This window comes from Notechis scutatus, chromosome 4 (genome assembly GCF_049901735.1).
Source record: "Notechis scutatus isolate UNSWTSFEM ecotype Mainland chromosome 4, rNotScu1.2, whole genome shotgun sequence".
Classification (NCBI taxonomy): domain Eukaryota; kingdom Metazoa; phylum Chordata; class Lepidosauria; order Squamata; family Elapidae; genus Notechis; species Notechis scutatus.
The window spans coordinates 113753525-113780500 of record NC_142012.1 but is presented as its reverse complement, the minus strand read 5'-3'; the positions used below and the strand labels follow the sequence as shown (position 1 = coordinate 113780500).

General features: G+C 35.4%; 1 protein-coding gene across 1 annotated transcript in view; it reads left to right on the top strand.

Moving 5' to 3' along the window:
* SLC18A2 (solute carrier family 18 member A2) overlaps positions 1-26976 on the top strand; it is a 36558-nt gene that overhangs the window by 7305 nt on the left and 2277 nt on the right. The window contains exons 3-14 of the mRNA XM_026670135.2: positions 1529-1587; positions 2362-2445; positions 3049-3141; positions 6169-6258; positions 6726-6769; positions 6854-6914; positions 17517-17612; positions 20764-20842; positions 21058-21109; positions 22599-22662; positions 24913-25032; positions 26342-26475. Coding sequence (XP_026525920.1) covers positions 1529-1587; positions 2362-2445; positions 3049-3141; positions 6169-6258; positions 6726-6769; positions 6854-6914; positions 17517-17612; positions 20764-20842; positions 21058-21109; positions 22599-22662; positions 24913-25032; positions 26342-26475 — 976 coding nt within the window. The remainder of the gene's footprint in view (positions 1-1528; positions 1588-2361; positions 2446-3048; positions 3142-6168; positions 6259-6725; positions 6770-6853; positions 6915-17516; positions 17613-20763; positions 20843-21057; positions 21110-22598; positions 22663-24912; positions 25033-26341; positions 26476-26976) is intronic.

Here is a 26976-nt window from a genome sequence, read left to right as displayed (position 1 = left end):
ATTAATTTGTATTTAGAGTAACATAGGAAGCATGGCTTACATGCTGAATGGGCTTATGATATATGGATCGAACAACCTGATATAAACATATAGATCCTGGAATGGTTAGATCTAATTTATGTAGGTATTTTAGATGCAACTGCAATATTCATTTGAATTTCTAGTAAAAATATGAGATGCCCTTGAGTTCAGCTCAACTCCTTTTTAAAAAAAGGGTTTTTATTCGAAGAACGGTTTAAGAAACTACAGAAACATAAAAGAAAAAGTAGTAAGAGTATATACAAAAGATCAAAAAAAAGAAAGAAAGAAAGATGACAAAAGAAAAAGAAATGTAAAGAAGCACTTCTGGTTTTCTTTTTGGCAATTATAAGCATAATAATTGACATCTCTCTCTCCCTTCCAAATTATACAGTATATCATTGTTTGCTTCTTTCCTTTACAAACCTTTTTAATCAATGAATATTGAAATCATTAGTTCATGTTTATTCATTTTCAGCAAAAAAAATCATGAAGGGTTTCTAGGCTTTTATAAAAGTATAGTTCCCTCCTTAGTTTAGCTACAACTCAGAATGATTTTAGCTATGTAGTTTCCTTCATACTATTACCAAGATGGTTTACCTTTCCCCCTTTTTAATAGTTCCCAGCAAAGCCAACAATGCTGTGATCGGAACAGATTAGAAAAGAGTAGGGCAACTGTAGCGCAGTTTCCCTATTTTAAGTTTCCCTATTTTATTTTCATTGGGTGCAAAATCATAGTAAGTTGTATTTATATCATCTGGTGCTGATCTGATGTTTTGATGAAGAATTAATAGAAAATGGCCTCGAGCCTTACTTGTTTTAGCATCTCATGCAGAAACATCTCCTGGAACATCAGAGAATTTGTGTGTACATCTCTGTAGTCCTTCTATTTCTGTATTTCTCTAATGGTACTAATACATTATCAATATGTGATTCTGTACACTAAGTTCATAAAATTAATTGTGAGTTTTGAAATAAATGATTTATAATCTGTAGAGATCTATAAAGAGATTGCTGATATCATTTGGGCCTATGCAGAAGTCATGGGTTTGCATCACAATGCTCTCATAAATGTCAACCATCTTGTTGGCTTTGGGGAAAACCCCACCATTGGCTACAGTATTATCAGCTTTGTTTCGATATTAAAAGTTTTGTGCTGTATGTTGTGTTTTCTCACTGAACCAATTTCTTGAATGTAATTATTGATTTGTAATGTTTTACAGACAGAGTTAATTTAAGGTAAGAACCAGAATATATTTCATCCTTGCCTAAATAAACAAAGCTTGTAGTCTGGCAAAAATCTGATTTTTTTGTGTGGTTCCACTCATTTTACATGAGCAACATCTCCTCACAGATGCTTGCCACCTCAAAATTCTTCTCTGAACTTCAAAAAAGTTGCCTAACTCTGTTATTAAATATTATTTTCAGTTTCCTAAAGAAATGAAACATTGGTTGTAGATACAGAAAAACCTGTATAAAGTCAAAACTTGGTATTGATTTTGTCTTCCAGGATAGGCTATCAGGTCCCCATGTTTGCTGGTTTCTGCATCATGTTTATTTCAACAATAAGTAAGTGTTTTTTTTCTCCTATGTCCCCAAGTATTACAGAAGAGAAAGAGAGATGGGAACAAAACATGGTTTTACATTGTCAGATCTGGATATCTTTTGGTTCTAAGACTATATGAAGCTTTCACTAGAGAATTGTTGGGTAAAACATCAATGAAGGCAAGACTTTGTTCCACAGATTGTTACAGTGCCATAATAATGTAGTATTCACATAACCATTCCCTTTGCCACTGTTGCTTAGGGTATGCTTTGAGTTGAAATGTTTTCTTATACAATCCACATTGTTGAACAAGAAGGGACAGAATGGATAGAAAAATAAGGCACTTTAATCTTGCCTTTTCTTGCTTGCCAGTTGGAAAGAGGAATGCCCTTGAATGTCTCTTGTTCATTAGAGTGGCTCCTTCAATTGAATTATTTTATGTATTATATAGCAACACGTATTCCACACAGAGGCTTGGAAATTGCTTATCCATTTTCAGGGGGAGGGGGGGGGACTCCAAAACCAGTTAAATTGTATCTTGGCTATGGGAAGGTATTGTGAAATATTGGAAAAGGGCTTCCTACATTTTTTTTAATGTTGTGTCACCAAGAGGCTAAACATTTCAGCAATGATAACTCTAAATGAAATAAGAGAAAATAATACAGATTGAAATTCACATGATAGTCACAGAGAATTCAGATTAAATGAATGTTAATAATAGGGTAATATAAAAAGCTTAAATTTAGATAGAGTGGAATCCTTTGTTTTTTAATGTTTTCTCCTACTTTCCCCCCCAGTGTTTGCCTTTTCAGAAAGCTATAAATTGCTTCTAATTGCAAGAGCTCTCCAAGGTGTTGGTTCATCTTGTTCGTCTGTAGCTGGTAGGTTTCTAACATGTACATCATCATCATGGAGGCTACAGCTGTTTATTCTTTTCTTTACTAAGGGTTTGGTCAAATTGCAAACCATTTTATTGTTATTATCTTTATATAATTAGATGAGGTGTCTAATTATAAACAATTTTGAATTTCTTAAGAATGTTTATGATATTTTCTTCTGCTTTTAAAGTCTTTAAAATCATTTTTCAGATTAGGTAGATTTAATATGTACTGTGTCATTTAGAATGTGTAGTTTGTTGTCGTCATTCTAGATTCCTAGAATTCTTCATATTTTTTAGAATTCCAGGTTATATTCATTCTCCTTTCCTGCATACCACTTTCTGGTAAAAGGTTGCAAAGAAAAGAGTAAGTTAAAGAAAAAAAAGGCATCTCTTTCCTTTGTATTAAAGGCCCCATTGCCTTAAAGAGTCACAGTTGGAGAGAATTCTTACCCCTCCCTCCCTGATCTTAAGAGATTTTCCAAAGGACACTTTATTGGATGTGTGAAGATAAATGTTTCACAGGTGATTGTTCATATCTTTGTGTAATTTCCTGTCTGCCAAAGACAAGTCTAGTGTTTTTTACTTTGCTTTTCTTTTTATGCAGGGATGGGTATGCTAGCCAGTGTCTATACTGATGATGAAGAAAGAGGCAATGCAATGGGAACTGCCTTGGGAGGCTTGGCCTTGGGGGTATTAGGTCAGTATGACAATGTTCCTTGGATCAGAATACAGGTAGTCCTCGAGTTACGACCACAATTGAGCCCAGTATTGATGTTGCTAAATGAAACATTCGACAAGTGAGTTTGCCCCAGGTTTACGATTCTTCTTGCCACAGTTGTTAAGTGAATCATTGTATTTATTAAATTACTAACATGATTGTTAAGTGAATCTGGATTTTCCCATTGAGTTTGCTTGTCAGAAGGTCACAAACGGTGATCACATGACCCCAGGACATAAATATGAACCATTTGCCAAGCATCTGAATTTTGATCATGTGACCAGGGGGTGCTACAATGGTTGTAACTGTGAAAAGCTGTCATAACTCACTTTTTTCGTGCTGTTATCCAAGGGTAAGATTCAAATTTTTTAATGTGGCTAAGTAGTCATGGCTAGTTGGGCATGGCCATGTGACTGGGTGGGCGTGGCTTCTTCTTTTTTTGCAGCACACACTCCACTCCCCATTTTTTGCCTTCTGGGCCTCAGAGAAGCATCCTGGGGGGCATTTTTGCTCCCAGAAGACTTCCCTGGGGCCCAGGAAGGCAAAAAATGGAGTGAGGGGAGGCATATAGCCCCCCTGACACCACCCCCGTGCACCCCTTTTTGCCTCCTGGGCCTCAGGGAAGCCTCCCGGATGAAGCAGTAAGACAGTGAGGGGGATCCTGGCACAGCTGATCATCAGAACAGCTGATCATCAGGAGGGGAAAAAGAAGAAATACCTTAAGGAGTGACTGGGCAGGAGAACACAGTCAGCGATGTTGTGCATGCAAGTGAAGTTGTGCATGCGTGATAAGGACTGACTGGGCAGAGAGGGGAGAGGCGGGTGGAGAGGGCGGGGCCAGCCAGGGGCACAATTTGCCGGTTCTCCGAACTGCACAGAATCATAACAACTGGTTCTATAGAACCAGTCCAAACCGGTAGAATGCCATCCCTGCTGTTGTCACTTTGAACTATCACTAAATGAAATATTGTAAGTTGAGGACTACCTGTATACAATTTTAGAAATTTCATATGCTGCTTTTTCAATCAACAGTGCTACTTTATAGCCAGTTCTTCTTATTCCCAACTAAATGCATATGTAATTAGTCCTTCAGGCTATGAATTTTTTTTCCCACTAACACATAAATACTAATGTCTGAGTAAAACTACACAGGAATAGACTATTAAATAAATTATTTGACTCAGAATTATTTTGTTGGCTTGTCAAATAATTTAGTTGTACATACTATGTACACACACAGAGAGAAGATAGAAGGTCACAACTTGCAACAAGGATTGCATGTGTTTTATGGCCTGACAAGCCAGGTTTACACTGACATTTTCAACAACATAGAATTAGGCAAGCGCTATTTAAGATTTGGGATAAAACCAAAAATCAGATATATAGAGAAATGCCAAATTGGGTATTAATATTGGAGGTGATAACACATCCAAATTTGTTAAAACAAGGGAAAGCTATTACCTATAAAGATGCCATAAATGAAGATGGAGATTTAAAAACTAGACAGGACTTAAAGCAACAAGGGATGAATTTAGATTGGTGGGAATATTTACAGATACAATCGAGGTATAAAAAGTATAAAAAAGAATGGGGGATCAACATGCAAGAAACAGTATTAGACAAAATCTTATTGGGACCAGAGGACAAATTAATAAGGAAAATTTACAAATTTTTATTAGCCTATAAATTAGAGGAAGAACAGGTAAAAGAGACAATGGTGATGTGGGCCGGAGACTTTGGGTATAATATCAAATTGGATCAATGGCAAATATTATGGGAAAGGAATAAAAAGATTACTCTGGCCATTACACATAAGGAGAGTTTACTTAAAATGTTTTATCGATGGCATCTCCCACCAGCCAGTTTGGCTAAGATGTATAAAAGCCAATCCCAAAAATGTTGGAAATGTTCAATGGAATGGGGTACATACTGTCACGCTTGGTGGAGTTGCAAAAAAGTGTAAGAGTTTTGGCATAGGATGGGGAAGTGGTTGGAGGAAATGTTGGGATCCAAATTAGACCATAGACCAGAATATTTTTTTTATTGGAAATCACACTGGAAGTTTTGACAAGTCACTTAGAACATTTTCAGAAGTAATTTGCCATTGCCTTTTTCTCAGGCAGAGAAGAAGCGACTGGCCCAAAGTTGCCTAACTAACTTTGTGCCTAAGGTGGGACTAGAACTCACAGTCTCTAGACTCGGGCCTCAATTATTACACAAAACTGACTCTGAATTGCCAATACACTGAATATGTAATTGTGCCTCCCTTCCGTTTTGTAGTTTTAGATAGTTTTGTAGTTTTAGATAGTTTTAGATATATAAGTAGCAAAGCAATAGTTGCCTAGATATTCTTGAATTTTTATCATATTCTGCTATATTTGATATATAATTGAAAAATGTATGGAGTATGGGCAACCATACACTCAGTAAGACAAGCATTTCTGTGAACAGCTACTACAATGTTTCAGTAAAATTATCTTTTTTTATTCCTTTCAATATTGAAAAGAAATTATGGATTAAGAACTGTCAGATGGAAGGATAATTATCTAAAAATAGAATGGAATGGACCAAATTGGGTATTGGGGAGAAGCAGGTAGAAGAATAATCAAGTTTGAAAATGGACCAAGTTGGACTGATGGCTGTAGGAGAAAAAAAATCAAGAATATTCTCCTTTGAATCGCTTTATGAGAGCTAGTTGGGCAGTGGCTCTGAATGCAGCTGGCTGTTCCATTCAAGCCCCTTCCTCTATTCTGTCATCATATGAGCCAGAGCACAACTATTTTGAGCAGTTGGGAAGAATTCCTGATGCCATGGCCTTGCATGTTTTCTCTGCTTTGTTTTAGGTTAAAACTTTCCCCATTAAAAATGAGGTTTTAATCTAAATGGCAGACACAATATTTACCTACTTATAGAATTGCCTTTCATCATTGTTGATATTTGCCCATATATCTTACTAGAATCTAAATATTTACTAAGAAAAGTGACTTAAGTGTGTTTTTTTCGTAGTGGGTCCACCTTTTGGAAGTATCTTATATGAATTTGTTGGGAAGGCAGCCCCATTCCTGGTGTTAGCAGCATTGACTCTTTTTGATGGAGGTAAGTCAAAAAACAGGTAATCCTCAATTTAGGACTACAGCTGAGCTCAAAATTTCTGTTGCTAACTGAGATACTTGTTAAGTGAGTTTTACACCATTTTACGACTTTTCTTGCCACAGCTGTTAAGTGGCTCATCGTAATTGTTAAGTTAGTGACATGGTTGTTAAGTGAATCGGGTCTTGACTTTGCTTATCAGACAGTTGCAAAAGGTGATCACATGACCCCATCATAAATATGAACCAATTGCCAAGCGTCTGAATTTTGATCACGTGACTATGGGGATGCTGCAATGGTCATAAATGTGAAAAGCAGTCATAAATCACTTTTTTCAGTGCTATTGTAACTTTGGTCACTGTTGTAACTGTTGTAACTTGAGGACTACCTGTAATACTTATGGTTTCATATATAGTGTTATAATTTAATTACAACTTATGGAGTAAAATAACTCTTTTTTATTTTGTTTGCAGCAATACAATTGCTAATATTACAGCCATCTAAGATACAGCCAGAAGTAAGTACTTAGGATGATTTCTTAAAAGAATGCTAATTTCATCCTTTTTATAAAACTATTTATTTTTAATTGTTATTTTAACAGAGTCAAAAAGGAGCATCATTACTGACCCTCTTGAGAGACCCATACATTCTTATTGCTGCAGGTATTTTTGGATTGCATTTTTAAAATATATGGTGGTTTTCTGAATTTGACAAGTCACTTGAAAAATGAAATAAAAAAATATTTCAGCATTCAAAACCAGATACTTTCTATTATCTTCAGTGCTATTCCTTCTTTCCTTCCTCCTTCTCCTCCTCCCTCTTCCTCCTCCTCCATGAATAAGTTCTGGGTTGCAGCTAATCATTATTTTTTACTTTTGAAGAGTTAGTGCTATTACCAGCTTTTTCCCTTTTTTTGCTTAAAAAAGTAAAATTATCTCAGGTGGAATTGGGTTCAGGACATTTGGTGAGTGGCAAGAAAATTATTCATGTGATTTCTAATTAGACATCACAAAGGAAATTCCACATCCCAGGTAGCAAAATTTATGCAACAAAGCTTTATAGAACCGTTCGTGATTTTCTGTATATGGTTGTCAGATTCAGTATAGCATTATTTTTTCTCTGGTATTTCTTAAGAGTTCCTTAATGAGAAGTTTAGTGATACTGTCAGAGGTGGGCTTCAATTTTTTTAACAAAGCTGGGTGGGTGTGGCCTAGTCAGCCTCCTGCACAACGGCGGGGTGGTGGTGTTTGCCCTCCACGGGCTCCGGAGGCTTTCCTCGAGCCTCCAGGAGGGCGAAAATGGCCTCCCTTGGCTCAGGAGGCTCTCTGAAAGCCAGAAATGGGCCCATTTCATTCCTTCCCAAACTTCCAGGAGGCCCATTTTTTGTCCTTCCTGAGCCTCCGTGCGCACTTACCTGCATCCAAAATGGGCCGCATGGAGACTCCTGGGAGGGGTGGGGCGGGGTGGACGTGGCCATCCAGGAGTGGGATTTGGGGGTTCTCCGAACTGCACAGAATCTTAGCTAGGGGTTCTCCCGAACCCCTGCGAACTCCCAGTAGCCCACATCTGGACACCGATTTCCTTAATTACCTGGCTTCTGATTTTTCTCTTCCAAAAGCAAGCCCTGGTTATATTCTTCTGGCATTTTTAATTTTTAAGCCCTCCTTTGCCCCCAGATCTATACTATCTTTGGGTCTCTTCAGCTCGATATCCCCAGAACCCATTATTTCTTTACAATTATCCTTTTTGGTCTATGCTTTTTGTTTTCACGTTGTTGTTGCTATTGTGCAGTTTTCTTCAAGGTAATCTGAAGAAGTAATTAGTCACTTGTCCCAATTGTCTGCCCTTAGTTTTTTCTGGAGATTTTTTGCAGCTGTACAGTACACTTGTACGTTGTAAGTGGAATGAATGAAAACAACAACATTCTCTTGTTGCACAGAATTTGCATCTAAATTGCTAGGCCACTTGAGCAATAGGACATCCAAAACCATTGTACCTCTTACTAAATAATTAGAAAAGGTCTCACAACTACAGCCATGATACAATACACAATTGTGTCTTTTCAAAGTATACTAAACTAAAATTGTATATCACTGTGTTTGTCAAATACTACTGAAAAGTTGTTGAATCAATGCTTCTCAGTGTTGATTTACATGCAGCTGGCCTCTTGACAACTGCTCTTTGGTGTTAGAAAAGCTAGGCTAGAAAATTACAAAAGTGGGGAACTTAAAAAAATGGGAGAGATGATTAGTCATGCTTAAATATAATTGAAAGTAAAAGAACATGCTTCTTTTGGAAGGAATATTCATTAATTTTAATTGTAACCTAAACTGTTCTTATTTTCCCTTTGTATTAAACTTAAAAATATACCCTCTTTTAGCATATTTGTTATGTGGAATTCCATTATATAAGTACCACTGAGATGGGTTAAACCTCTGGTTGAGTAGATGAACTGATGACTACTACCCCTAGTAATAATTCATAACTCTTCCAAGAGCCTTCCAGTGATGTCCTTTCCTTCAAACTTCTCACACAAATATTAGCTAAAGTATGTGAGTTTCTGTTTCCTGATCATTAACTCAAAGAAGCAGTCCTACCTTATTTGTCCAGGACCAACTAATTGATTCTTTCCTGAACTTTTGGGTGGTAATCCCTGGGAGGGGAATTATATTGCACAGTAAAAATTACTCTTAAGACTTATTTTAAATAATAATTAGGTGTCAAAAATGTAACTATTTAAGACCAAGCTGTAAATAATTGAAGCATGAGGGCAATGTCACAATCCTCTCTTCCTGGGGATTGGTTCTCTTTTTAGTAGCTTTCTAATTTGATTATGAGTGAAGCATTTTGCTTCAAAGTTGATTGCTAAATCAAGGAAACCGCCACCTGTAGACTGTTTTGGGTTTGTTTAGCAAACTACATTCCTCTTAAACCATAGTTATTCTAGGAAAACTAGATTCTGTTTCTCCTGTTCTGTGGAAACTAATGGGTGAGACTAGAATGAAACCTTTTCCCAAGTGGAAAAGGTTTCATTCTAGTTGTACATTATTGTACGTTAATCATCAAGTTTGATTTTCAATTTTTATCTAATTTAGACTGGGCAATAGTGTTATTTTCTCTTGAACAGCTTTATCTTTATAGAAAGAAACAGAATAGTGTGAGAGAACTGGATAGCTCAGATAGATAAATATTCAGAGATAACAAAATATTATGAAATGAAAATTCTTCAGGGATGTACTCAGGGATTAATCCTCGCTATATTGGCTATTTATCAAGTTGCTTATAATCAATCTACATTAGTGAATCTAATGCAATCTGATTGAAAATGCATATCATCAGGCTTCTGTATTGTGTTTGTCTGCCTGATGATGGCAGATGAGATTCTGCCGAAACATTGCTACAACTTTAAAAGCACAACTACATTGACGTGGGAAAATACCCGAACAAAGCTGAATACCACACATACATACATACATACATACATACAGAACAGAACCTTGTCAGACATTGAATTAAATTAATTGGAGAGACTATGGTATCCCAGATGATGCTTCATTTCCCCTCCACAAAAATGTGCTTAGTATGTCCATGTATAATATTTAATGTATAGCATTTTAAATTACATTTGCAGAGCTTTGGAGGTTTGCAGCTGTGTTTACGTCAAATACTTTTCTTTAGAATTGATTCTCAATTAATGCTCCTATGATGGAGTCAATGATACAATAGCTTCCTACATATTTATATTAAAATTTATGTTGACTTTTATAAGTTATAAAAGCAAATAAAAGTACTAGAAAAGGAGAAAATTGAGGACTCTTAAATGTGGCAATGGTCATTCGCCACCCTTGCCTTATGATATAACACAGTGCCAGAGAACTTGTCATCCACATTATTTTACATTGACATTGTTTTAAACAAATTTATGAAAACAAAAATGGCTATTGAAGTCTTACATTATAAAATCTTGTGAGTTTCGTAGTCTCATTGGGCAGTGCTATTTTTCTGCAAGAAGATATCAGAACTTGAAAAGGCATTTTTTTTTTCCAAATTCTAATATCTTTGGTACAACATCATCATCTTTGCAAGAAAAGAATTGGATTCTTGTTCTTTGCCCTTAGGCAAATAGGTGAGAGCACATCAAGTTTAATACAGCCTAATACAATTTGGCATATTTGAACAAAGAATGACAGCAGTGGTCATTTTATTGCTGAACTGTGTGATAAGAGAGCCTTTTCTTGGGCAAAATAATTTCTTTTCTTTTTTTATTACTTTTTATTGTACAATTTTCTTAGTTTGTATAGAATTTCTATATTCACAATAACAGTAAACCAACTGGATACATTCTCTACATTTTCTATTGAATACTGATAATAAATCTTATACACGCTGTTAGGTATAACATTGATACCAAATATGGTTTGGGTGAATAAATATATATAACTTAGATATCATGGTTTAAGTGCTTATCACTTTAAGCAAAATGCAGCAGGCAATTAGCCGATTAAGGGTGCGGTTAGAAGTTACAATATAAGGAAGCATTAGAAGCTGTGAGTTTACTGTCTGTCTGTTACTTACTGGCTGTAACTGTGTGCTACTGTAACTGTGTGCTGCTGCGACTAACTGAGATTAACTGTTATTGTTTGCTACTGTTTGCTGAATATCCAGCGTTTGTTTCTCTGGAGAGTGAAACCGGAGGAGGAGGAGATATCTTTATCGGCTGATAAAGATATTGCAAGGACTCTTAACTTGGACTATACTAGTGAGTCTTACTGGATGGAAATACTGTGAATGACTTAATGGACTGAATGACAATGCTTAAACTCTAACTGGATTAAAAACTATTTAAACTACAAACAGTGTTTGTGTTCAGTGTGTGTATACTCTGGGGCCCTTCCGCTCTCCTTTGGTTGCCTGGCTTGACTACTGCTGCAATACTCTGCTAGGGGTTAATTTCCAAAACCCTAACATTGGTTATGGGCCCAGCAGCATAGTCTAACTAACCAGGATATAGCAGAGAGAGTTGGTGTGAGTTGCACATTACTGTAAAAACAAACTGTTTTAATTAGTTTAAAATAGTTAAAATATCTGAAGAGCAATGGCACAAGTAAATTTGTCACAACTGTCCATGATATCCAGGCTGGATGGAACAAACTATGTTTCATGGTCAATGAAATGTAGTTTACTTCTACGCAGAGAAGGTTTGTGGGACATTATAGCAAACCCACCAGATGTGAGTAGCTGGGATCCTGCTAATGATGATGATAAAGAAAAGTTACAGGACTTTAAACTGAAGAATGAGCAGGCTTTATGCATCATAGGACTGACTCTCTGTGATCAGCAGCTTGTCCATATTCGTGGAGAAGAAAATGCTGCAAACTGCTGGGAGAACCTCAGGAAGATTTATGTTCGGGACAGTGTAGGAGCACATATAAATCTTACACGGAAGCTTTTTCGAACGCATCTTCAGAGGAATGGAGATATGTTAGTTCATTTAAACTGTATGAAGAGCATTTTTCAAGATTTGCAAGAAAAAGAGCTTATATTTAATGAACTGCAACAAGTCTACATAATATTATCTTCATTAGATCAAAGCTATGATGATTATGTGACTTCGTTAGAGGTATTGCCAAAAGAAAGCCTCTCATTAACCGAGATTACAGGCAGGCTACTAGAAGAAGCCAGAAGAAGGCGTGAGCGTGACGAGCTGAGAGAAGATAAGAAAGAAGTGAAATTATCTTCAAAGCTTGAAAGAAACCAGCAAAGCAAAGAAAAACAGCACCTGGAAAAAGAGAATTTATCTTCGACGGCATACACAATTAAAAAGTGTTTTAATTGTGGAGGCAGAGGACATTTGGCAAGATTCTGCAAAAAGAGAAAAAGCCAGAATGTAAAAAGCCAAAGAAAGCATTTGAACTAGCCATGTTTAGCAACTCTGATGTGAAGAATAATTTATGGGTGGTTGACAGTGGCGCATCCCACTGCATCACAAGAGATAAGACAAAATTTATAAAAATGTCTACAAGTTCTCAACATATATCACTTGCAAATGGCTGGAACCTGAAAGCAAAAGGTGAAGGTTTTGCACGTTGTCCGTACATAAACCAGGATATAAAAATGTTGTATGTACCGCAACTAAAGTTTAATTTGCTTTCAGTAAGGGTATTAGATAAATTAGGTTATGTAATTACTTTTAAGGATAATAATTGCATAATTGAAAAAGATAACAAAAGGGTAACTGCAGCTTTAAATGGAACATTATATATATTAGATAATAGTAAGAAAGGGGAGGCTCAAACTGTATTTAATAATATAAAGCCTCATGATGAATGTATCCATTTATTGCATAGGCGTTTGGGGCATGTAAATTTTAAAATGCTAAAACGTACAGTTGAGTTATCTGAAGGAATAAGGTTAAAACCTTGTGATAAATATTTGCGTTGTAATGTTTGCTGTGAAGATAAGAGCAAGGTATTGCCTGCAAATAGGCTAAATGGTTTCAAAACAAAAGAACCTTTAGAAGTAGTATTTGCAGACATAATAGGTCCAAAGAAACCCAGTATGGGGGTGCTAGATATATACTGAGCATTATGGACCATTATTCTAGATATATGGGTTTTGCTATTTAATGAAAAGCAAAACTGAAACATATCAACATTTTTCAATTGGCTTAGGTTTGCTGAAAGAAAGTCTAAACGACAACTGATAACCCTGGTGACAGATAATGGTGCGGAATTTATTAATAACAAATTCCAGAACAGACTTAAGGTAGCTGGAATAGAGCATAAGAAGTCTGCTCCATACAGGCCAGAACATAACGCTTTTATTGAAAGAAGAGGCCAAACACTACAGGCAATGGTTAGAACAATGTTAAATGATTCTGGGTTACCTGATTCTTTGTGGGGAGGCTACAATGTGTGCTAATAACATATTGAACAACGTTGTTAATAACGACAGGTGAAATTCCATTTACCAGGTGGCATGGCAGGAAACCTGATCTAAGTTACCTGCACACATTTGGTGCACCAGCATGGGTGCATATTCCTGCACAACTCAGGAAAAAAGGGCAACATAGAGCTAAAAGATTTTTCTTCGTTGGTTATCAGGCAAACCATAGGGCATATAGATTTTGGGAGAAAGGCACATCTAAAGTGTTATGTAGTGCTAGTGCCCAATTTCTAGAACATGAAGGATGGGAGAAATTAGAAAAGGATAGCTTTAGTGTGGGCAGCTAGTAAAAACTATATAGTTAACCATTTAGATGTGGAAACTGCTTACTTGCACGCCCCATTAAAACATATTATTTATATGAAAAAACCTGTTGGTATTAAAAGTGATAATAAGGATAATAATGATTGTTGGTTGTTAAAGAAAAGTCTCTATGGTCTTAAACAATCAGGCTATGAATGGAACCAGTATATTGTAAAGGAACTAGACAATATAGGATTTAAAGCTGGTTTAGCGATCCATGTCTGTTTAAGAGGGAGACAAATGGGAAAGTATCATTATTATTACTATTCACAGATGATATTGCTTTGATAACTGAAACTAATGATGAAGCAAATAAAATAATAACATCATTAGGAAAGAGAATAAAGATCAAGCAATTAGGGGAGATAAAGAAGTATCTCGGTTTGAATATAAAGAAAACAAGGAAAGGTTTTAAGATATCTCAGGAAGATAAGATAAGCAAATTGCTAAAAGATTACAAGATGGAGCTTTGTAAGCCAGCTAAGACTCCAATGAGTCAGGAGTTTAGCAACACTGATGTACAAAGCCCTGAGTTTGATAAGGTGATTTATCAATCTTTAATTGGTAGTTTGAGTTATATTAGTAATTGGTCTAGACCAGATATATCGTATCTGCGTGAATCAGTTGGCTAGATTCAATTCTGCACCATGTGAAAGACACTGGAATGCAGCTAAGAGGATATTAAGATATCTTAAAAAGACAATGAATTATTCATTGTATTTAGAACCAAAGGGTGATTTAATTTTGTGTGCTTATGCAGATGCTAGCTTTGCATCAGAAAGAGACACTAGAAAGTCGACTTCAGGAACAGCCATAATGCTGGGTAATACATTAATAGGCTGGAAGTCAATAAGACAACAGCATATAAGTTTGTCTACTATGGAGGCAGAATTCTCCTGTTTATCATTGTTATGTACAGAGTTAATAATGTATAAACAAATGTTAATTGATATAGGTATAACAGTAGATTATCCTATAATTATACATGAAGATAATCAGGCAGCAATTCAAATGGCCACAAATATTGGAGTAAAAACAAGGAGCAAACATACAGATCTAAGATATCTAAACGTGAGACAATCTGTAAGAAGTAAGATGATTCAGCTAGAGTACTGTATGTCGGAGGACAATTTAGCTGATAATTTTACTAAAGCCCAAGGTGCCAGTAAGCACCAGGAGAGTTGTGAAAAATATGGGATAAGATTGTAAAGGAATTATATATTTATTTCACCCAAAAGGGGAGTATGTTAGGTATAACATTGATACCAAATATGGTTTGGGTGAATAAATATATATAACTTAGATATCATGGTTTAAGTGCTTATCACTTTAAGCAAAATGCAGCAGGCAATTAGCCGATTAAGGGTGCGGTTAGAAGTTACAATATAAGGAAGCATTAGAAGCTGTGAGTTTACTGTCTGTCTGTTACTTACTGGCTGTAACTGTGTGCTACTGTAACTGTGTGCTGCTGCGACTAACTGAGATTAACTGTTATTGTTTGCTACTGTTTGCTGAATATCCCAGCGTTTGTTTCTCTGGAGAGTGAAACCGGAGGAGGAGAAGATATCTTTATCGGCTGATAAAGATATTGCAAGGACTCTTAACTTGGACTATACTAGTGAGTCTTACTGGATGGAAATACTGTGAATGACTTAATGGACTGAATGACAATGCTTAAACTCTAACTGGATTAAAAACTATTTAAACTACAAACAGTGTTTGTGTTCAGTGTGTGTATACTCTGGGGCCCCTCCGCTCTCCTTTGGTTGCCTGGCTTGACTACTGCTGCAATACTCTGCTAGGGGTTAATTTCCAAAACCCTAACACACGCACTAGTTACAACTATTATTCTCAATATCTATTCATCTTCATCTTTGTTTATCCTTGTTATGAATTTTACATTGTTTATCTAGGCCCTCTGTTCAATTTTATCTGTAATCCATTAATAATATCAAACATCTATAAACATCAAATAGACATCATATTTATAACCAATTAACCTCCAAATAATCCTAAAGTTTACTTATCTTAATTATTCAATGTCCATTAGATATCGTTGTTTACATATCTAGATTTCTAACTTCTGCTACTATTTTCTACCAGTTAATAGAATAATTCCCAAATCAAAAAGGTAATCTCCCCATTTCTAATTTCTATCTTTCTACTAATTCTTGACGGTATAGTTCCTGTGTTAAATAGTATTCTACATTTATCCCTCATCTCTAGTTCATTTTCATATCTCAACTCTTGTTGACTTCTTGGCACATCTCTCATATTCCCTTCATGAGATCTTGTATCTTCTTATCTCATTCGTGTTTAATCTAAGTATTTCTTCTATCTCTATCACTTCTTCACTCTTTTGAACCTTCAACACACCTTTCAATGGTCTTTTTCTCACTTCAGGGGTGTCTTTCTGTATATTCCCTTCTAACTTTTGATCACTCAAAGTGTAATTCATCATTCCTGTTTCAGCTTTGACTGTCTCTTCTTTTTTTTTTGTATCATTTGTCATTTTCACTCCCCTGTCCTTTCTTCTGCTCTTTCTATTTTATTTTCTGTTTCCTGAGCTTCCTGTTTGTTGTTTAATGTCTTTTGGCCATAGTTTTCTGGTCTCATAACTACATCATGTATCAATTCTTCTATCTCCCTATGGTTCCTTGTCATCATTTCCTGTGTACCTTGGAGGGTCAATAATATTTCTTTTAGTAAGACATTTATTTACCCTTGCAGTCCCATTTTACCTTATTTTAATAAATTTAACATTTTGCTCAGTAATGTGTCAAAATCCCAATGTCTCAGTTATGTCGCACCCAGATAGCCAGTATTAGAGCAATTCAGACAATCACTCCATTAATTAGTCCCTCAACAGTCTGCACTCTGTTTCATAACTCCAAGCTGTTTCACACTCACATACTGTCCAATATAATTATAACCCTCAAGATTCTTCACAGTCTGTCTCCAAACACTGTTACAAGACCTTTCCTTTGTTCACGTCCATCTCAGCTGTCTTCCTGGCTTCGGTTCAGCCATAATGGCCATCTTCTCTTCTGCCGGTTCAAGGGGCTTTCTTCAGGTCAGTCAAGGAGACTGCGCTCTCCTTGTGACCACTGAAGCATCCCCTTTACCTACATCACCCCTACAGGGTGACTTTCGGCCCCGTAAAGCCTCTGGGCTTGAAGAAAGGGACTTCGCGGAGCTGCTGCTCATCTGCACCGCTTTGCCATGAAGTCAGATGCCTGCCGGGCAAAATCATTTCTATATAGCTAAGAAATACTAGATGAAATGTAAAAGCTTAAAAGTCAGCACAAGTTGAGTTTGCAGTTAAGTTTTTATTGTTATTAAACTTAAACTGCTTTATAAGTCATTCAGTGCAGAGTAGTATAAGATTGAGTTACAGAATCTGAAGATTTTCATGTAAAAACTCCATAATTACTCCATATTACTCCATAATGTGCTGTAAGAGAAATTCTAACAGAAATACGAACACACTTGGTATATTTGAATCTACTTGTAGGGAATGTGGCCACTGTTTTATTTTGTGATAAGTAATCCAGAAGACTTTATTTCTTTGGTTTCCTTCTTGTGCTCATTCTCAAGTGTTGTATCAAATACAATTTCAATATGAAAATTGAAAATATTACATACAAATTCACATTTTATTAAAACAAAATATGCATGTTATCACTGAGTTGGGTATACAAAAAATTATTTGCATTAAAAGTTGTGCATTGCCTCTGCTAGATTTAAAACCATTTCTAAGCGTCATAACACATTGCACTCCATGTCTTTGACACAGTGTACTGCTTATTGTCTCATTTTTGGAAATGTGGAACTTTTATGAAATTACAGGATTGAATGTTTTTTCCCCATCCTGGCAATTGAAATATAATTATTGTTGTATATTTGACAAGCAATATTTCAAACTGCATATTTTCATGTCAGTATAGCTCTTTCTAGCTATTGATTAGAATTTAAGTGAAATAATTCCAAAAATCTACTTTTCATCTCTTTTCAAGGAGCAATATGTTTTGCAAATATGGCAATTGCCATGCTGGAACCAGCTTTACCCATTTGGATGATGGAGACAATGTGTTCAAGCAAATGGCAACTGGGTAAATTGCAACAAAATCTTAGCTATTTTATTTTTGATCCTAAGCGTATGTGATTGCCTTCTCAAAATTGCTAATCATGGATGTTCGGTTTTTATTTTTGAAATCTGTATTTAGCTAATAGAATGATTATCTGATATAGTACCTTATGCATTATGCATTGGAAAGCATGAGACTGAGCAGAATTTCAAAGGATTACCTTGGTTCATCAGATGCCTAATGAAAGTAGATACTTGTGGATAAATTTGTGAGTAAAAGCAGTGCCTTTTACAGTGCTTTGCAATTCCATGCTTAGGCAAGGAGACTACTTCATTTTGGTGACTGAGTTGCTGTTTATGATCCACAGAAATGAAGGCCTTCCCTATATGAGGGAATGCAATATGTTTCGCTGAGGCAAGAGCCTAACATTGGCAGATTGTCCATGATGTACTGTACACATTCCTTCTAAAGAGAACAGTAGAGATGCTACATAATGTACTGTATACTACACCTGCACAAAAGCTTTACTCACTGGAGGTTTTCTGAGCATTGGAATGTCCCATTAGAAGTAGATAACATTTAATTATATTTGCCATTTTTTAATATTTATATAAAATGGTTTGGAATAGAATAATCAGCAACATTCCAAGTTGCTGCCTAAGTGCTTCTCCCATAGGAAATAACTGGATGGATTTTCTTTGGACTTCCCTCTCACCTGAACTAGCCTATTTTCCTACTCAATCTTTTTTTTCCCCCTGGATTCTCATTTACATCAAACATGGTTCTAGTTTGTTCAGTGTTCAAAAGGTTATACCGACAAATAGAGACTATAGTCCGTTTGGTAGTCCAATGCTTAGAATACAGTATTGCAGGCTAACTCTGCCCACAGCCGGAAGTTCAATCCTGACTGATTCAAGGTTGACTCAGCCTTCCATCCTTCAAAAGTCAGGAAAATTAGGACCCCAGTTCTTCAGTTCTTCAGTTGTGAAGAAGGAGGAACAGAAACTGAAGGAGGAACAGACATATTTGTGATGAGAAGCAAAACATTTTCAAAGAAAAAGTCAGGAAAGTCCAATTGCATTTTGGAAAAAGCACTTTGGGACAACCAAGACCTGGATGATTGAGAGTCTTCATAGACATATATGAAATGATGCACCTTGGAACTCCAGAACCCTTAGATACACAGATAGAATATGAATTGACTGTAGTTCTCAGGGTCACAGAAGATAGCTTAATATAAAGGTCAACTTAGAACCAAAGTCTTTCAATCTATCCCTTGCCCAAAACTAAACACATTCACAATTTGGCTTTTCCAAAATGGGAATTCCAGGTATTTGGAACCATTAGCCTTAAGGACAGAACTGGCAGGTGGACAATAGATCAGATGTCAAAGTGCTCTTTCCAATTTCAGAAATATGAGGAATGCAAAGAACAAATCTGAGTCAATTTAAGTGTAGAATAGATATCTGTAAGAGAAAAAGTTTGTAGGGTCACAGGTCTCTCCTTAATTAATTGCTCAATTAAGATGTTAACTGCATGCAACAAAAAGCAATTCTACGCTAGGCATCATTATAAAAATGATTTGACTTTTTCAAAACTGCTGCAAACATTCTACATCTTAACTGAGTAATTGACCATATAGTATGGTCCAGTGAATTCTTGATGTGAGGAATTCTATGACTATGCAGGTGACTTTTAGGTGACTAAAAGAATAATATTGAGAAATTGAAAAAGTGCTAATATTCCAGATACCAAGGGTTTGCTTCATATCCATTCTTGAAAAGTCAATATTGGTTATCCTAAAGATGAAGCAAGGTGTTCCTTTTTTGGCATAAATGTTATTGCAATAATATTTTGTATCTGATTATAATACCATATGGTAAATTTGCAACCAGTGACTAACTGTAATATATAAAGTGGAATATGTTCATTTTCTTCCCCCCTCCTTTCCCCCCTTTTTTGTTTTTATCATTTTTATTTGTATAGATTGTTCAGTTTAAGTTTATTATACTGGTTTAAATTTATTATTGATATTTTGCTTGTATTTTAAAAACAAAAACAAAGGATCTCTTAAGAATGGGGTGAGGTCCACAGTAGACAGTTTGAGATTGAAGCTGTGAGTGTTTGAGCCTGTAACAATGGGTAGAGCATTTCAGGCATTGACCACTCTGTTGCTGAAGTCATATTTTCTGCAATTGAGTTTGAAGCGGTTTACCTTGAGTTTGTATTGATTATTTACCCGTGTGTTATTGTGGTTGAAGCTGAAGAAATTGTTGACAGGCAAGACGTTGTAGCTGATAATTTTGTGTACTATGCTTAGATCAGATCACAGGTGCAGTTCCAGATTGTCCAAGCCCAAAATTTCAAGCCTGGTGGCATAAAGGATTCTATTGTGACTAGAGGAGGAGTACTCTTCTCAAGAAATACCTCTGAACCCACTCAATCGTATTAATGTCTGACATACAGTGTGGGTTCCAGGCAGATGAGCTGTATTCAAGAATTGGTCTGGCAAAGGTTTTGTATGCCCTAGTTAGCAATTCAATGTTCCCGGACAAGAAGTTTTGCAAAATAAGGTTAACAACTCTTAATGCCTTTTTGGCAATGCTGTTACAGTGATCTCTGGGGCTTAGATCGTTTGAGATGAGTACTCCTAGGTCCTTGACAGAGTGAGGGTTGTCTACAAGATTGTTTATGCCCAACTTGTATTTGGTGTTCTGATTTTTATATATCAATATTCTCCATAAATTATTTTGTATTTTATAAGCTTGGATCTCTAAATGTAATTTATGACCTAATTCTAGAGAAAAAAAAATCAGTTATTACTATTTGTTACTTTTCAATTTAATTCACCTTTTAACAAAATGTATTGACATTTCTTAATATGTCTTATTTCTTTGTTCTAGAGCTGTATATACTCCTTCACCTACACAGAAACACAAATTTATGAGAACGCTTTTGAAAATATAATTATAGTTTAAATCTGATAGATTGTCTTGTTTGAGATTATAAAAGGCTTGAGGTAACCCGGATATTAAAGGGTATTTTATTTTATTTGGTTCAGACCGTGGACCTTCATTAAATATGTTCTAATAAAATGGGCTGTGTCTGAAGGTATTAGTTTTTCCTATGCTTCACTGAAAGCAATGTTGATAAGACACACATTCATATTTTTCAGGCATTGCTTTCATTCCAGCTAGTATCTCTTATCTGATTGGAACAAATCTTTTTGGGAGGCTTGCACACAAAATGGGAAGGTAGGTTACGTTTATACTCTGAATTCACGGACAACATTTTCTAAAATGCTTGGTGTTTCTTAATTCTTAGTGAAAGCATCCTAATGCATTCATAATAATAAGTGATTTTATTTTAAAGTCATATAGTGCTGTTATCTACCATGTATTATTTCAGGGAAATAGATTTGGTTTCTGTGTTTCTGGATGGCTAAAAGATACTGTTCCTTCTTTCATAGGTGGCTTTGTGCCCTAACTGGAATGATAATAGTGGGAATAAGCATTTTGTGTGTGAGTAAAAGTTGTTACTGCAAAAAAATTCAATTTTGTTCTGCTTTGTCCTTTTATGGTGTGTAACAGTGAAGTAGGAAACAACATCCTGTATTTAGTCTGATCTAAATACAGGTAGTCCTTGATTTACGATCACAATTGAGCCATTCCATTCTAAGTGAGACTGTTGTTAAGTGAGTTTTGCCCCCTTTTATGACCTTTCCTGCCACGCTTGTTAAGTGAATCACTGCAGTTGTTCACTTAATAACACATTTGTTAAATAAATCTGGATTCCCCTTTGACTTTGCTTGTCAGAAGGTCACAAAAGGTGATCACATGACCCCAGGACACTGCAACTGTCATAAATAAGAGTCAGTTGCCAGGCAGTTTGAATTTTAATCACGTGGCCATGGAGATAATGCAATGGTCAAAAATGTGAAAAATGGTCATGTCACTTTTTTCAATGCCATTGTAACTTCAAATGGTCACTAAATAAACTGTTGTAAGTCGAGGACTACCTGTAGCTCATTAAAATGGGGGGGGGCACCTTGAAAATTTGAATTTAACTTAGCTTCTTACTTTTAAGTGTGATTTTTTTAAAACATGTATTATTGAACAAATTATAGCAGCTTGATTCACTAATTTTATAACCTGTAAAATTGTGGTTCAAAAATTATGTTTATGGGTTTTTTAAAACAAACTGGAATATTTTCCTCAAATATACATAACAGTACACATTTTTAAAATGCACATTCCTGGTTGTAAACCCATTTAAATAAATAATCTTTAAAATATATAAAAAACTTCTATTTTCATGTATTCATTACTATATCTTTTTGTCATGCATTTTTTATCTGGGCAAACAAATGATTACAGCATTTCCAGTGATATATTCATTTACATCTCAAATTGCACCCATTTCGTTCTCTTCCCCACATTCAGGAGAAAAATAATTTTAAAAATGAGCTATGCCCTCTTGAGTCTCTTGAGTCTCTTGCTTCAGCAACACTTAGAAATCTTGCCTTCATTAATATTTTTAGTTTGCGTTTTTCTGAGCCTTAGTATTTCCCTATCTTTTAATGTAATGCTACCAATTTTTAAAATGATGTTGCTTTCTCATGTATAAACACAACCAGTTAGACTTGAACTCTATTGAATAAATTCCATTTATTCATGCTCCAATTATCATAACTGAAGACTTTTTATGTATAACTGGTGTCACTAAACTTTGTACACAGTCTTTAAAATTAAAATATTCACATACTATTTGAATCTTATATCAAACATATGGGTACATTTAATCTTAATAAATTTAATGCAAGGATCTAGGAAGTATGTCTCACCCCCTTTCTTTTTGGGACTTTACCAAGCAGGTGGTGCCAAAAAGTTGTGTTTGGAAATGTAAAGAGGCATGTGCCACGCAAACCTAGCATAGCCCTCAAACTGATGGAAATTGTCTGCTCATCTAATGAAAAACTTTGATACTTCATTTTGTTTCTTTTACTTCCAGGTACCATTTGCTAAAAACATATATGGACTTATAGTACCCAATTTTGGAGTTGGCTTTGCCATTGGTAAGGAAAAAAAATGGCTGAACATTTGATTTAGAGAAATGTTTCTCAACCTTGGCCACTTGAAGCTGTGTGAACTTCAACTCCCAGAATTCACCAACCAGCCGGTTTTGGATATTGCAATGCTACTTTCTGTTATTTTATGTGTACATAGAATCTTCTCTTTTACATAACTTTCGGTTGAGAAATATAAGTTATACACTGTAGATTCTGATTTCTATCACAATGACCTTCAATGAATTTGAAAGGGGATAATATTTTCCTGTGAAGAGATGCATCCAGACTATTCATGTGTACAATTCTGTGAAAGAAGAGGAGGTGCTTGAGATACATTTTATGTTTCGGTTGGAGAGTGGTAGAAGCAGTAACATAGAAAATAGCTCACCTGGATTTATGGGATCGATTCATGATCCCAGATAGACTACTTTATACCTCATATTTTAATTAAGTTGCAACATATGGCATCAATTACGTAATTTATATCTCCTGCCTGCCTGGACTCTGAATTCAAGAGATGCATGTATATTTTTTAAATATGATGGCTTTAACATAAACTTTATCCCATTTTCATTACTAACAACAATTAGTAACAGTTAAGAGTCCAACATTTTTAAAAGATTGTATGCAGTAATTAGCTATTGTAATATGTGGAAACCTGTGGCTTGGCTGTTGTTTCTGAAAATATACACATTAAAAACATTGCCAATAGAGTTAATTAATGTGCATCGTAGGAAAAGATAATGCTTTATTGCTGCTTCCTTTCAAAAAGCAAATATTTTACAATCTACAAAAGAAGTACAGTCAGCAGTGATTATCAGTACATAAGACAAATAAGAGAACCTATTCTGTCTCAATGCAATGTTGGTAGACTATGCTGCCAGCAAGAAAATTAAACATATTTTATTGTATCATAACAGATATGACAGATGGTAGAATAATTAGATATACATATGTTATTCTACAGAATATAAAGAATCTTTACGGGATAGAGAACATGTACAATATTTTGACATGAGTAAACAAAACTAGATTGAGTATATTCTAATAAATTACCTTTAGTTATAATAGAAGTAGCTCGTGGATACCTAATTCTAGCATATAATTTATCAGTTTTAAATTTAGTCAAAGCTCCCCTTTTTGCATACTATCACAAGGTAGCAGAAAATATTTTGTGAACATTTTACCAATAAACATAGAAAGGGCTAAACCTTGATGAATCTTTCACAGATAATTGCCCTTGCCTTTCATATACAGCTTTTGCAGATGAAGGTGAATGTTTCTTTATATTAGCACTAGCTTTATCAGCAACAGGAGAGTTCTTTTTTTGAAATGCTGTATTTATATATTATGGCAGAAGGTTTGATTAATTTCTAGCAGCACAGCTATTATACCTACAGAGTGGAATATCTCTTCTACTGGCTTGATGTGTCTGTCTGCCTGCCCAGTTAAATCTATAAGGAGATTTAAGGACAGTTTATGGCAGGATAAAACTGCATATTAGTAGAATACATTAAGATGCTGAGTAAAATCATTCAGCTGAAGATAATATACTTGTATTAAGACAATTTAAATTTTGTATCATAGCAGGATACATAAGTATATGAAATCTAAACTTATATATCTAGTGCTCAAATATACATTGTTGAACTTTGATATTGGAATAATAAGGTAGATGGGATTCATGATTATTATTAAAAAAGATTTCATAATTTCAGACCTGAAATACCATAACTGATTATCATAACCTGTTGATTTTATGCTTGATGCCATAAGAAAGATTGTAAGGGCTATAAGATGCTTTTATAGGCTAGGCAGAAGTGAACTGTTCCTCTCTAATGAACAGGAATCCCAATTTAGAAGGGCAAACACATGCATAATAAAGCAAATGTGACATTTGAAGCAAAATTTCTTATTAAGATCTTGCAATTTTTTTTGATGTCATTGTTTCAACTCTGGTGAACAAAGCACAGCCTATTTCAAATTTTGATTGCATTGTGTTGAAAGGAGTATGATTTTGTCATTGTTGAAATGCCTCTTGATTTAAAAATTCTGCAGTAAATTCAGTAAAACTGGGCCCTTGTCCACATACATACTTCCTTCAGAAATTATTTCCAGCCATTTTGTATGTAGATATTTGGAGAGAAACTGATTAATACTTTTTAAAGTATTAAAAATAAAACTTAAAATACTTTTTGTATTTAAAATATTTTAAAAAATACTTTTTCAAATACCTTGTTTCTGTCTTATAATCAGGGATGGTGGATTCTTCACTGATGCCTATTATGGGTTACCTTGTTGATCTGCGCCATGTTTCTGTCTATGGGAGCGTTTATGCAATTGCAGATGTTGCCTTTTGTATGGGTTTTGCTTTAGGTAAGGATGTAAATCTGTTTATTTGAAATGCATATAACATTAAAACATGGTGCAGAAGATCTTTGCACTATTCTGTATTAAACCCCCTCCACCTCTATAAATCCATCTCCCAGGATTTGGGATTGGGGAGAGTTTGCAATTGAAGGGTATTTCATTTCCAGCTGAAGAGATATTTAAAGCTTATTATAGGTCTTACCCAAGCCGTTCTTCTTCTTGCCTTTCCTACTGCAGAATGCTAGGAAACCATAGTATCTATTTTTAGTTATTGGGAGAAGTCTCAAGGCCTGCATGAAAGTCAAGAGGGACACTCTGGGGCCTTCGGATCTCCACTTATGCTGTTTAAACTTTCTGAAACAAACCATAACAATACAAGAGCAAACAATAGATACAAACTCAAGGTTAATCGCACCAAACTTGATTGCAGGAAATATGACTTCAGCAACAGAGTGATCGATGTCTGGAATACTCTACCTGATTCTGTGGTTTCTTCCCCAAACCCCAAAAACTTTAACCTTAGACTTTCTACTATTGACTTCACCCCTTTCCTAAGAGGTCTGTAGGGGGTGTGCATAAGCGCACCAACGTGCCTACCATCCCTGTCCTATTGTTTCTTTTATTTTTCTTATATGTATCCATGTATTCATAACTGTTTTTACTTATACCTTTTATCTTGTAAGCAATTGACAAACCAAATAAATAAATAAATAAAGTTACAGAAAAATAGCCCAATTGCAAGAATGATGGGTTAGGGCAAAAACAAGCCGATTTCCCCTTTTCACTCTTAAATTTCTTGAAATTATGAGAACCATGGCAATGAAGCAAAGACATTATTCTAAGCATTTCAATTGGCAGTAATCGGAACATTTAGTATAATGTTCATATTTTAAATATCTAACCATGCTCTCAGAGTATTCTGTCTATCAATGCACCTTATGAGCAAATGTATTGTCAATCATTCCTGTACATGTCCTCTTTCTGTTCAGAGTGGCTAAACTTTGGAACCAATCTATGGCTTTTTTGGGATCTTGTGGGATTCCCAACAAGCCTGGCTTCAGTTTGCAGCATGGTAGATGAAACCTGTCATCCAGGTTTGTATATAACCCCAGAAATAGAAACATGGGTAACTGCCTTATCATTTTTGTAAGAGGAGCCAATTGAGACTAGCCAGGCAGTTTGAATTGGCCTATTTGTCTACTCCTTGACTTAGGGTTAGACATGAAGTGGCCCAATGTTTTAGATCATGTCTTATTTTTTTCTCATTGATGGTGCTCAGCTTTTTCTTTTGGTTACACAATTTGTATTTCCCAAGGTCCATCTGTTGGTGGTGCTATTGCAAAGTCAATTGGATTTCCATGGCTCATGACAATTATAGGACTTATTGATATCCTCTTTGCTCCCCTGTGTTTGTTTCTTCGCAGTCCACCTGCCAAGGAAGAAAAAGTGGTAAGCACAGAGCTGTCTCTTGTTCTTCTCTGGAGTCAGTATAGAACAATTTTGTAGCATGTCTTCCATGTCCACATTTTCTGCAACAAAATAATCATGACTGCTTTTAAATACACTAACAAAGGTTTTCTCTAAAATATATCTTTAATTAGGAGACTGTTGCATTCTAGTCCTGCCAGGCATGAAAGCTGGTTGCATGACTCTGGACAGTTCAACTGCTGTTCTCTGGTAGTTGACTGAAACTGCAATATTTTGGACTCATATTTAGATAGCAGTATGTTATCCAGATGGCTGAAATAGTATCTTAAATAAGATACATTTTTTAAAATTATAGATAAAATACTTTTTAGTTCCAGTTTTAGTTTGAATTAATTCACAAACCATTGACTTAATCTGTTTTGTATTATTATATTTATTGAACAGGACAGCTATCTTAAGTGTTTTATATTTAAAGCTAAACACTAGTTATAAAACAGGTAAATAGATTAAACTTTTGAAAAT